Consider the following 14,059-nt stretch of genomic DNA (forward strand, 5'->3'; position numbering starts at 1 on the left):
ATCAATGAATCCAGGAGCTGGTTGTTTGAAAAGATCAACAAAATAGACCACTAGTGAGACTAATAAAGAAGAAAAGAGAGAAGACTCAAATAGATGCAATAAAAAATGATAAAGGGGATATCACCACTGATCCCACAGAAATACAAACTACCATCAGAGAATACTATCAACACCTCTATGCAAATAAACTAGAAAATCTAGAAGAAATGGATAAATTCCTGGACACATACACCCTTCCAAGACAAAACCAGGAAGAAGTCGACTCCCTGAATAGACCAATAACAAGTTCTGAAATTGAGGCAATAACTAATAGCCTACCAACCAAAAAAAGCCCAGGACCAGATGGATTCACAGCCGAATTCTAGAGGTACAAAGAGGAGCTGGTACCATTCCTTCTGAAACTATCCCAAACAATAGAAAAAAGAGGGAATCCCCCCGAACTCATTTTATGAGGCCAGCATCATCCTGCTACCAAAACCTGGCAGAGACACCACAAAAAAAAAAAAAAAAAAAAAAAAATTCCATGCCAGTATTCCTGATGAATATCGATGCGAAAATCCTCAATAAAATACTGGCAAACCAAATCCAACAGCACATCAAAAAGCGTATCCACCAAGATCAAGTTGGCTTCATCCCTGGGGTGCGAGGCTGGTTCAATACACAAGTCAATAAATGTAATCCATCACATAAACAGAAACAATGACAAAAATCCCAAGATTATCTCAATAGATGCAGAAAAGGCCTTCGACAAAATTCAATAGCCCTTCATGTTAAAAACTCAGTAACTAGGTATTGATGGAATGTGTCTCGAAATAATAAGAGCTATTTATGACAAACCTACAGCCAATATCATACTGAATGGGCAAAAGCTTGAAGCATTCCCTTTGAAAACAGGCACAAGACAAAGATGTCCTCTCTCACCTGTCTCTCTTATTCAACACAGTATTGGATGTTCTGGCTAGGGCAATCAAGCAAGAGAAAGAAAGAAAGGGTATTCAGTTAGGAAAAGAGGAAGTCAAATTGTCTTTGTTTGCAGATGACATGATTGTATATTTAGCAAACCCCATCATCTCAGCCCAAAATCTCCTTAAGCTGATAAGCAACTTCAGCAAAGTCTCAGGATACAAAATCAATGTACAAAAATCACAAGCATTCCTATAAACCAATAACAGACAAACAGCCAATTCATGAGTGAATTCCCATTCACAATTGCTACAAAGAGAATCGAATACCTAGGAATCCAACTTACAAGGGATGTGAAGGACCTCTTAAAGGAGAACTACAAACCACTGCTCAACGAAATAAGAGAGGATGCAAACAAAGGGAAAAACATTCCATGCTCATAGTTAGGAAGAACCAGTATTGTGAAAATGGCCATACTACCCAAAGTAACTTATAGATTCAATGCTATCCCCATCAAGCTACCATTGACTTTCTTCAGAGAATTGGAAAAACTACTTTAAATTTCATATGGAACCCAAAAAGAGCCCACATAGCCAAGACAATCCTAAGCAAAAAGAACAAAGCTGGAGGCATCATGCTGCCTGACTTCAAACTATACTATAAGGCAACAGTAACAAAAACAACATGGTACTGGTACCAAAACAGATATACAGACCAATGGAACAGAATGCAGGCCTCAGAAATAACACCACACATCTACAACCAACTGATCTTTGACAAACCTGACAAAAGCAATGGGGAAAGGATTCCCTATTTAATAAGTGGTGTTGGGAAAACTGGCTAGCCATAAGCAAAAAGCTGAATCTGGATCCCTTCCTTACACCTTATACAAAAACTAACTCAAGATGGATAAAAGACTTAAATGTTAAGACCTAAAACCATAAAAACCCTAGAAGAAAACCTAGGCAATGCCATTCAGGACATAAGTATGGGCAAAGACTTCATGACTAAAACACCAAAAGCAATGGCAACAAAAGCCAAAATTTACAAACGGGATCTAGTTAAACTAAAGAGATTCTGCACAGCAAAATTAACTATTATCAGAGTGAACAGGCAACCTACAGAATGGGAGAAACATTTGCAATCTATCCATTTGACAAAGGGCTAATATCCAGAATCTACAAAGACCTTAAAGAAATTTACAAGAAAAAAACAACCCCGGCCGGGCGCGGTGGCTCACGCCTGTAATCCCAGCACTTTGGGAGGCCGAGGTGGGTGGATCACAAGGTCAGGAGATCGAGACCATCCTGGCTAAGACGGTGAAACCCCGTCTCTGCTAAAAATACAAAAAATTAGCCGGGCGCGTTGGCGGGCACCTGTAGTCCCCGCTACTCGGGAGGCTGAGACAGGAGAATGGCGTGAACCCGGGAGGCGGAGCTTGCAGTGAGCTGAGATTGCACCACTGCACTCCAGCCTGGGTGATGAGCAAGACTCCATCTCAAAAAAAAGAAAAAGAAAAAACAACCCCATCAAAAAGTGGTCGAAGGATATGAACAGCCAATTCACAAAAGAAGACATTTATGTGGCCAACAAACATATGAAAAATGCTTATCATCACTGGTCATCGGAGAAATGCAAATCAAAACCACATTGAGATACCATCTCAAGCCACTTAGAATGACGATCATTAAAAAGTCAGGAAACAACAGATGCTAGAGAGGCTGTGGAGAAATGGGAATGCTTTTACACTGTTGGTGGGAGTGTAAATTAGTGCAATCATTGTGGAAGACAGTGTGGTGATTCCTCAAGGATCTAGAACCAGAAATACCATTTGACCCAGCCATCCCATTACTGAGTATATACCCAAAGGATTACAAATCATTCTACTATAAAGACACATGCACATGTATGTTTATTGCAGCACTCTTCACAATAGCAAAGACTTGGAACCAACTCAAATGCCCATCAATGACAGACTGGATAAAGAAAATGTGGCACATATACACCATGGAATACTATGCAACCATAAAAAAGATGAGTTCATGTCTTTGTAGGGACATGGATGAAGCTGGAAACCATCATTCTCAGCAAACTAATACAAGAACAGAAAACCAAACACCACATGTTCTCATAGGTGGGAGTTGAACAACGAAAGCACTCGGATACGGGGAGGGGAACATCACACACCGGTGCCTGTCGGAGTGGGGGAGGGATAGCATTAGGAGAAATACCTAATGTAGATGACGGTTTGATGTGCAGCAAACCACCATGCCACATGTATACCTACATAACAAACCTGAGTATAATAAAAAAGATTTTAAAAAGTTTCAACTTGAAATAGTTCAGAAATAAAATACTTTTAATCATTAAGCAATATATAGTTGAGTTGTATATTACTTTAATAGTAAATTTTACTTTTCAAAGTATATACTAAGTCAATGAAATGTGAGATCTTTTCTCTGATATTTTTGATTTGTTATATTGCTAATGTATGGTTGTTTATATAGCCAAGATCGTAACATTTCACCTTGAATTGCATAATCCAGCCTTCAGTGGGAGTCAGGTCGTGGGTTACTGCATATACCTCCCGTCCGTCATGACTGCCACAGAGCATCACACCATCAGGGGACTCACAGAATCTCTCTACTGTGCAATCATCATGGAATAGCCAGTGCTCATTGACTTAAAACAGAAAACAAAATTTTATGACAAATCTGTGACAAAAATACTTTGAGCAAATGTTCACTTTAAGCAATACATAGAATTATTTTAAGTAGAAACTGCTCATGTTGTATATACTCTATAGACAAAACATTAATGTAAACACATTGTTTCAGGAATGTAAATACTAGGAGGATTGAGATATATGCCCTTTGTCTGATATTAGTACACACAGCACCATAGATATTACTCTGCACATGAAAAAAAGTATATTGTATGCATTGTAAATGAAAATCAAAAGGAAATAACTAATTTTTTGACAGATATTTAACTTTTTAGGTAGCATATAAAGAAGGAGAGATAATTTTAATAACAGGATAGGGAAGAGAGTTCACTACTTCTACTCAAATTCTGAAAGTGTTATCTGGGTAACTAAAAAGCTTGTAATGAGTTTTTTTTATAGCTTTATCAAGATATAATTGATATACAAAAATTACACACTTTTAAAATATACATCTTGGCTGGGTATGGTGGCTCATGCCCATAATGCCAGCACTTTGAAATGCTGAAGTGGGAGGATCGCTTAAGACCAGCCTGGGCAACATAGCAAGATCCTGACTGCTAAAAAAAAAAATTAGCTGGTGTGGCAGTTCATGCCCATAGTCTCAGCTACTCAGGAGGCTGCTTGAGTTCAGGAGTTTAAGGCTGCAGTAATTTGTGATTGTGTCACTGCACTCCAGCCTGGGCAGCAGAGTGAGACCCTGTCTCTAAAAAATTTGTTTTAAAAAATGAAATATACATCTTGATGACTTTGGAAATATGCACACCCTATGATACTATCACCATAAGCAGGGTACCAAATCGATCCATCACTTCCAAAAATTTCCTTGCATTCTTTTGTGTGTGTGTGTTTTTGTTGTTGGGGGGTTGCTGTTTAGAACACCTGACAAGAGACATATCCTCTTAACATATTTTCAGTGCACAATATCATCCTGTCAACCACAGACACTATGTCGTACAACAGATCTCTAGAACTTATTTCTTTTGCATGACAGAAACTTTATAGCTATTGAAAAAGTATTCCTCATTTCCCCTTTCCCCAGATCCTGGCAACCACCCTATTTAATTAGATAAACAAATGATTTTTGAGTTTAAGAAATGAGTTTATAACAAATGAGTTTATAACAAACTTGTTATAAAGGCTAATTTTAAGTCCTAAAATGTGAAGCTATATATAATTTGGCCAAAAGTAAAATAAAATATTATTAAAGAGATTATTTAAGAAATTAGGATTCTAAGATAATACTGTTATAAATTTACCTTCGTAATGTTCTTAATATTTGATTATTTAGGTATGGATATTCAAGTATTCTGGATAAATATTTCTTTTAGTAAGTCTTGACTCCTAAACCTGATTAACAGTTAACACTTTGAGGAAATGTACTCAGCAAAATACTACTGAAGGAATAGATTTGGAAGAGTCTAAAGAAAACCTAAGTAGTAAGACTATGAATTGATTAATGCAGAGTACATCTTATGTGTTGATCCTCTCTCTCTCTCTCTCTCAACCCCTTCCTCCACAACCCTCACAGTTCCTTCTCTCTTCTGGAAGAGGTGATTTTACATTAATTTTATCCCAGAAAAGTTAGAAATTAAACATATCCATAATATATGTTGCATCTCATTCACAACATGCTTTGATTTTATAGGTCCAATTCTTTTCTAAAAGTTTTCTGGCTAGTCCCAGCATTTCCAGGGAAGCTGAACAGGTGCAGCCTGGAGGCTTGGAGCCACTATGGAAGCAGCACAGTTGATGCCTCAGAGGATCCAGAGAAAAGACCAAATAGTTATAATTCAGCCTTCACCCATATTGTGTCTTTTTGATTTTGTCTGAGCATATATGCCTGCACAACAAGTAGCTTATCTCTGGGATTCAAATAGTGATTGCAATGCCATTATCTATTTTTCTACTGTGAGGGATTTGGAGCCACATTTAGTCCTACATCACAGATACAGGACTCAAGAATCAAAGCGCACAGAAATTTGAATTCCAGTAAGAATATTCTGAGCTAGTTTATTCTGGGGCACATCATTTTATGCTAGAACTCTGCAATCCTGATGAAAGAGGGCTTGCATTGCTCAACTAACTCACGTGTGTCTCCTGCAGTATTAGTAACTACTTCTGTATGTACACGTTAGTTTCTAGGAACTTCATTTTTGCAAGACAGACAGGAGCTAGAAAATTTGTTTCTTCAATTGTATATCGCTAATTAAACATAAAATCAAATCAGCATTTTAGGTACTTGAATAACTAATCTGTGCTTACTTTTATTCATATGGAAGCAGTGTTTGAATTATTCTGATTGTAAACTCACTTATGTAAACCATTATACAGGAAAAAATAAGTGAGTAATGAAGCAACGTTCTGAACTAGATCTATGTAAGCAAATTTCAATACCTTCTTAAGAGAATATGACACTTAGTAGTGGTGAGGGACATTTTAAGCTTTTTCTGTTTACAAGTTTTTTTTTCTTTTTTTTTTTTTTAAAAACAAGAGTTTCAAAGTAAATATTTGCTGTTACGTTATGCCACATGATATACTAGTGAATTAGTGAAATTAACCTAAATATTCAGTATTATTGAGTATATAGCTACTAAAATTTTATATTCAAAGATATCTAAGGATATGAGAAAATGAGGATTTAATTATAAACAAAAAAGAAGCTATGACATATATAATTTAAGACTATAATTTTGTTAAAAATATGTTTATGTAAATGCACTCAAAAAAGTTCTCTAAGAATATATGCCAAAATATTGACAATGGTTATCCCCTGAGTGATTTTTATTTTCATCCTTATTTATGATTTTATGTATTTTCTCAGTTTCACATTTTGAACATGTATACTTTTACAATAAAATATTAACTAAAGTTAAAATTTTTAAAATTCCTCAAGTTTCAATTTTTTTCCAGGACATGCTGTTCCTCCGGAAGATTCTTATCAGTCTTATTATTGTTAAAATGACTGTCCTTTCCATGCAAGATGCTAGGGGCTGAGCTGGGTGTGACAGAGTTCTACCGTCTGAATCAATACTAGCATAATAGTATATCTATCTTTACTGTTTAGATACATGTTAGTATGAGATACATAATGAATATCACTGCTTTATCTGAAGATACCATGTTTCATGTAGTATAACCAAATACATGGCATGGCAAAGATACATACTTAATACAAGACAGCACTTTTTATAAAGATGACCAGAATAGTGTCATGAAATGAAAACATTAAAAATGAGAGGATAGGCCGGGCGTGGTGGCTCACACCTGTAATCTCAGCACTTTGGGAGGCCGAGATGGCCAGATCACCTGAGGCTGGGAGTTCGAGACCAGCCTCGCCAACATGGTGAAACGCCATCTCTACAAAAATTACAAAATTAGCTGGGCATGGTGGCGCATGCCTGTAATCCCAGCTAGTCTGGAGGCTGAGGCAGGAGAATTGCTTGCACCTGGGAGGCAGAGGTTGCAGTGAGCCGGGATTGTGCCATTGCATTCCAGCCTAGGCAAAATAATGAAACTGTCTTTAAAAAAAAAAAGAGGAGTAGAAAGAGGTCCTTCCTGCTTCACCAGGATCATTGAAAACCCCTATGGGGAATGAAGGGTAACAAGCAAGACCTGGGACATGACCTAAGACATGAAATGCCATTACAAATGTATCTGCCCTGTAGCAAAACAAAATACTTGTCTTCAGATATTAAAACAAATGACTGGGAAATGTCATTTGTTGGGTAGAATATTTGGGTAGAAATCTTTGGCTTTCTACCCAAAATAGAAAACAGGAAACACTGAAAATTTTCTAAGAGAAGAAAATCATCCTGTTAATAAAATTATAGATTGCTATATATAAAAACACACTAGCTGGCTTGAATGAAAGAAAAGATTTAGTTAAAATGCCAACCAGGAAAGCTGAGAGGAACAAAAGGATGACACCCTTTTCAGTGTTTCTGCACACTGGAACATCTGAAAAGGTTCTACACTTCGCTCTTTTGAAAAGACCCAAATCCAAACCACTGCATTTCCACTGGGCTTTTTATTTAGCACTGTGCATAATTTACCTGAAGTTTTGTCTTCCATAAACATGTCAAAGGCAATCCTCCCAACAGGGCCGGCATCTGCAGGGGAGCGCTCGTGCTGGGGCACTGGGGCGCTGCTGAAAGTGTCCAGCATAACGGTCCTTTGGTCAGCAGAGCCTGAGATGAGGACATTGTCAATGGCCCAGTCGTTCTGATCCAGGCCATCATGTCTTGGCTGCCACCAGCGGAAGCGAGTGGCAATCTCTTTAGCATCAGGAGGGAGAAGGATATTCACAAATCTATAGGAAAATGATGGGGAAGGGTGTGGGAAAGAACCCTTGTCAAATATCTCCTGTGAGTAAAAGATTTACAACCAGCCATAAGATACTATACGTCACATGGTGGGTGAGGGAGGGACATTAGCTAAAATAATTTTCAAAAACCGTAATTAACTGGCTTAATTTTATGAAGTCTCAGTAGTCACTAAATTGAGAGAAATAGAATGTGAACAGATTCAAGTATCCTGGAACTACCAATCGGTTCTGTCTGTGGGCAGGCTTTAGATGGACTGCAGTTTTTTGCATACCTGGTTGGTATCTGTAGGCCTAGAGTATACGCGCTTTGGTAGACATAAGCCAAAATGCTGACTTTTTTCTGTCACCTAGTGTTTGGCTTCTTCTGCTTCCTTCCCTGGCACCTTGTTTTTACTGTTTCCATGAGTGCTGGCAAGTGACTTGGTGTATGGACACTGGGTTGTGGGAGAACATTTGGGCTGTCAGCCTGAGGGTACTAGGTCCATTATCAGTTGTCTATGGTGCAGACACTGACTTTGTTTATATGCTTTGTTGAAAATATTTAACATTCTATATATTCATAGAAAATGTCATGTGAGAACCATGGGCTAGCAAGCCCAGCATGCTATCTATCCCTGTCTCACTCACCAGGGACAGACATGGAAAAATGTGGCTCTATGCTCCAACAGGAAACTGAATTAGCTAGAAATGAGGTCTAAAATGCCCCTTAATCACAATTACATATGAAAACCCAGGAACATATCAACCTCTTGAATTTATATTCATAACTCATAAAATCTGTCAGGGAAGATAACGTCCTTAGATTTGCCATCCTTCTCACAAAGTATCTCTTTTTTTTCCCCCCTGAGACAGAGATCTCACTCTGTTGCCCAGGCTGGAGTGCAATGGTGCAATCTCGGCTCACTGCAACCTCTGCCTCCTGGGTTCAAGCAATTCTCCTGCCTCAGCCTCCCGAGTAGCTGGGGTTACAGGCGCACATGCCACCACACCTGGCTAATTTTTGTATTTTTAGTAGAGACGGGGTTTCACCATGTTGGCCAGGCTGGTTTCGAACTCCTGACCTCAGGTGATCGACCCACCTCGGCCTCCCAAAGTGCTGGGATTACAGGCATGAGCCACCATGCCCAGCCAGTATCATCTTATTTTTTTTTTAATCTTTGCTAATCTACCTCTCTTTAACCTCAAGGGATGCCTCCTAGTGTTTGCAAAGTTCCAAGGCAAGGCAACCAGTCCAAGTTCATCCCACGAAGCCCTTTAAACTGAGGGCTGCAGTGACAGTTGTTTTAATTCTTGCCTTTCACATTAAAGAGGTTTCATTATATTAGTTTTGTTTATACAGTATAAAGATATTGTTGATTTTATTTTTCCTTCCTTTTTTTTTTCTGTCTTCCTTGAGGTACAGTGGCCAGAACAGTAGGTAGTATTCCAGATGGAGGCCAACCAAGATTCATTCACAGGTAGGATGCTTTTAGTTGGATTTCTACAACTTGAATTTTAAATACTTTTTTCTATTATGCCATCATTCTATGCACCCTTTGGGCCATGGTGGCTTAATAGATCTTAGTCTTAAGGAAGAACAGTGTAGACTAGAAAGTATGAAACTTAGACCCTCACCTGTGCGGGTACTGGCACCTGGGAGACATCACCCTTTAGGCAGAGTCTTTTCCAAAGTCTATTTCCTCATTTTTGTCAATTTTGAAGCTCATTTGTCCTCCCCTGCACCTTTTTTTTTTTTTTTTTTTTTGGTATGCTTATCTTGTGAGATGTTCCTAAAATTTACCTCTGTTGGTTTGGCATGTTTAATTACATACTATCCAAAATCTGTCAGTTTCTGGAGGGGATACACAATCACACTTCTTCACCCAGAGCAATTATCTTTTACCTCTAGTTTTTCTTTCCTATTTCTAAATTAGTTTTTATTTTCTCTGATAAATCTCTGACCACATTTTAAAAGTCTCTGGAATGTAAATTTACCTAAGGCTACTTGAAAGTCTAAATAAATTATGACCACTGTTCCTACCTCAATTTGTTTCCCCTTCAGAGAACTAAAGTAGATTAGACAGTTATGCTTTCACCCTACAGAAACATAACTCTCTTCTGCTTGTATGTTATGCTGCTTAAGTGTTCAGGAACTCATACTTGAGGTTTTTATAAATTCCTCCATCAAGATGAAGTAAGCAGTTTACTTGGCTTGTCTGTTACCGCCTACTAATAGTTGAGCCCAGGGTACTCTGTACCACTTAGCTTCTAGTTGGATTCCTTTATTGGCGTCCAACTTTAATGCAAGTGGAAGATTTAAAAGTTTTTGCTTGTGGCAAAAACTACTGGTATTTCCTCAATGGCCATTCTCCCTTTCTTCCTTCCTAATAGGAGCCTGTCTTTTTATCCAGGTGCCTGGTTGCCCAGAATAAAGACAGCATGTCCAGCCTTCCTTGCATCTGAGGGTGGCTATGTGGCTAAACTCTATAGCTAATGGAATATAAAAGGAAGTATGTGCAGCTGTTAGGAAATGTCCTTGAAGAGACAGCACACCCTTCTCGCCTCAACCTCCTTCCTATAGACTGTAAAGTTGGGGAGCTAGTGGCCCTTTTGGACCATGAGATGAAAGTCACATGCTGAGTGGGGCAGAACAATAAGACAGGAGGAACCTGGGTCACTGGTGCTTGTGGAGCTACTATAGCAGTCCTGGAGTAGTTTTTTTTTGGGGGATGTAATTTACATAGGAGAGAGAAAAACTTGTTATTTTGTGTTTCCTGCCATTGATAGCTGAACCTATTCTTAACTGATACATTGAATGTAAATGATCATTTATAAGATTCTTTTTATTTTACTCAAATTTTAGCCCATATCTGGCTTGCCATGCATTAAAGGATTATCTATGTTTCTTTTTTTTAAAGATAGGGTCTTACTCTGTCACCCAGGCTAGAGTATAGTGCCACAATCATAGCTTACTGCAGCCTCAAACTCCTAGGCTCAAGCAATCCTCCTGCCTCAGCCTCCTGAGGGGCTGGGACTATAGGCACATGCCACTACACCCAGGTAATTTTTTTGTTTGTTTATTTTTTGGGAAAGGTGTCTTGCTTTGCTGCCCAGGCTGGTCTTGAACTCCTGGCTTCAAGTGATCCTCCTGCCTTGGCTTCCCAAAGTGCTGGGATTACAGGTGTGAGACACCGTGCCCAGCATGTGTTTCCTGTCTGGGTTCTATTTATTTCCTCTTCTCTTTGGCCTCCCCTTGGACCCTGCCTTTCTCTTTCTTTCTCATTCTTTCTCTCTTCTCTTTTCTTACCCTCGTCCTCCTCCTACTTTACTGAATATGCTATTTTCCTTCTTAACAAGTCTTTGACATTTCTAATTGGTCATATTCATTGCATTTGGCCCTTCAATAATTTTTTTAAATGACCCATACATTGTGTTTATTCAAGGTTTTTAAGTAAGGAGTTTAAAAATAATCTCTAGGCTTCTTAAGGATATTTACATTTTATTGGGTTTCTTTGCTTTCCAGTCCAAAATTCTCTAAAAACGGAGTGAAAATTTCTGTTTCCATTTTCCCAAAGCATTGCTGAAATTAATTATAATATACTAGTTAATTTCTGTGGGTTTTTGCACTGGGTTTATTCACTGTTGACATTGTGGTAGAATATTTCATCTTATTCTGGGATGTGAAAACTAGTTGTTCTTAAAAACCCAAACCAGCTATTTATCCAGCTCAGAAACCCTTCTTCATTTCAGTCTCAGAGGCATCCTCTACTGAGGCATAAGTCTGAGGTTCCCCTCAGTCTCCTGTGATTGATTGCTGGTAGCAATCTTTGCTCAACGTACTCATTATTAGATATCAAATCAAATACAAACCCGGGCTTACTGTACTGGTCATAGAAAATCTCCATGAGCAGGTTCCAGGTAATGCCTCCATTGACAGAATATTCCAAGAGAACACCTTGGTTACGGTTGTTTGGTGTAATCAGGCACCCATACATGAAGTAAAATTGGATGAACTCAGCATTAGTGAGGTTTAGATCCACAGTGACTAATAATCGACTACAACCCTAAGAAAAAGAAGTAAAATGAAAAAAACAAAACAAAACAAAAAAACAGTGATAAGGAATCTCAGTTGCAGGTTACAGATTTTCTATGGATTTTTTTTTTTTTTTTTTGAGACAGGGTCTTGCTTTGTCACCTAGGCCGGAGTGCAGTGGCACCATCACAGCTCACTGCAGCCTTGACCTCCTGGGTTCAAGCGATCCTCCCACCTCAGCCTCCCAAGTGGCTGGGACTACAGGTGCATGCCTCCATGTCTAGCTAATTTTTTGTAGAGACAGGGTTTCATCATGTATCCAGGCTGGTCTTGAACTCCTGGGCTCAAATGATCTGCCTGCCTCGGCCTCCCGAAGTGCTGGTATTTCCTTTCTTTTAATATTTATTTTGTAATACAAACCACACAGTATTGTAGCACTGATTTTCTTACCCTGTTTCTTTCTATGCTGGCTCTTAGTATTTTGCCTAGTACACAGTAGGTACCCAGCACATGTTTGCTGAACTTTGAAATTTCAGCATTCAAGACTTATTTACAGAGAACAACGTATTCCAAGATGATTTTCTCTTTTTATTTTTCCTTTTTTTAATATAAAAGTTTATTTGCACCAAGGTTGAGTACTGCAGCCCAGGACACATTTCCAAGTTGTCTTGGCTGTTTTTTATTTTTCATATGCAAGATGAGAGCTGGAACTAAGATAACTGTCCTTTATTTTTATTAAACTAACTCTAGTTATTTTCAGACATTTATTAGATTTTTAAAAATGAATCAACCACTAAGAAAACAGCACACTGAGATGACTATTTTATTATTATTGTTATTTAATTTTTTGAGACAGAGTCTGGCTGGAGTACAGTGGTGCAGTGTTGGTTCACTGCAACCTCCATCTCCTGGGTTCAAGTGATTCTCTTGCCTCAGCCTCCCAAGTAGCTGGGACCACAGATGTGTGCTACCATACCTGGCTGATTTTTGTATTTTTAATGGAGATGGGGTTTCACAGTGTTGGCCAGGCTGGTCTTGAACTCCTGACCTCAGGTGATCTGCCCACCTCGGCCTCCCAAAGTGCTGGGATTACAGGCGTGAGCCACTGTGCCTGTAAGTAGATGACTATTTTAATATGAAATTTAAAAATAGCCACATCTGGAAATTTTATAATTATAGAGATAATCTCTAATTATTGTAATGTTTTAAATTTAACATAATTTAATGGCATCTGTATTAATTTCTTAATGTTGATATGTGGATTTTTTTTTAGTTGGACATATGTGAAAAACTACTTTTAGTTCTAAGTGAGAAAAAGTATCCTGAACACTGCATTCTTTGTCAGTGTTGATGATTATAAAAAGCCTATATGCTGTATGTCGTCTTGTTACTCAAGCTAAAATGTTGAATATAAATAATACACTTCATTGGCACAAATGTAAACTCTAAGGTAGGGCATGCTAAGGAAATAAAGAGCTGGCAGTAAATTTGTTATTTTAAAACACTAATTTGTCTATCTAATCATGGTATGAAAGAAATTGTATTTTAAACAGAGTCGTCTTTGGCAGAAAAGTAGAGTGACTATAAAATTTCTCAACGTTTCGAACCTTGCTGCTGTCACTCACAAGATAATATGCTACACCTACAAATGTCTAGTAATGTCTAATAATTATTCTTTCCTGGATAATCTATAAAAATGATTCATTGTTGTTAATAGATTCAGGAACCATTGCAGATCATTTTCCAGATTTTTGGCTCCTTAAATGCAAAATCTGTTGCAAGCTCAAGAGTTGTCAATTAAAAGGGCTCCATGCACATGGAAGATTGCCCAAGTGCTCTTTTCCAAGACGAACATTCACTCACATTCTTTTATAATGTGTACTTAAATATGCCCTGTGCTGACACTACCCTGAATAATTAAATTGTCTCAACTGATTTGTGGTAGAAGAATCCTGGGAATGATTAGTATTTTCTGATTCTTTAGTATAAAGCATAGCATAAAGTTATACTATATTTTCCGATTACTTAGTATAAAGTATAGTATAAAGTTATCTTTACAGTATAAAGATTTGTATAAAGTTGCAAGTTCAGATCA

At 38.1% G+C, this 14,059-nt stretch overlaps 1 protein-coding gene across 2 annotated transcripts in view; it reads right to left on the reverse strand.

Annotated features, from left to right (window-relative positions):
• Positions 1-14,059, reverse strand: part of RELN (reelin) — a 519,467-nt gene that overhangs the window by 36,109 nt on the left and 469,299 nt on the right. For both annotated transcript variants that reach the window (XM_023192552.2, XM_023192551.3), the window contains exons 49-51: positions 11,802-11,995; positions 7,681-7,937; positions 3,431-3,585 (exon numbers count right to left, since the gene is read on the reverse strand). In XM_023192552.2, the coding sequence (XP_023048320.1) occupies positions 3,431-3,585; positions 7,681-7,937; positions 11,802-11,995 (606 nt within the window). The remainder of the gene's footprint in view (positions 1-3,430; positions 3,586-7,680; positions 7,938-11,801; positions 11,996-14,059) is intronic.

Source organism: Piliocolobus tephrosceles, chromosome 8 (genome assembly GCF_002776525.5).
Source record: "Piliocolobus tephrosceles isolate RC106 chromosome 8, ASM277652v3, whole genome shotgun sequence".
NCBI classification, from domain to species: Eukaryota; Metazoa; Chordata; class Mammalia; order Primates; family Cercopithecidae; genus Piliocolobus; species Piliocolobus tephrosceles.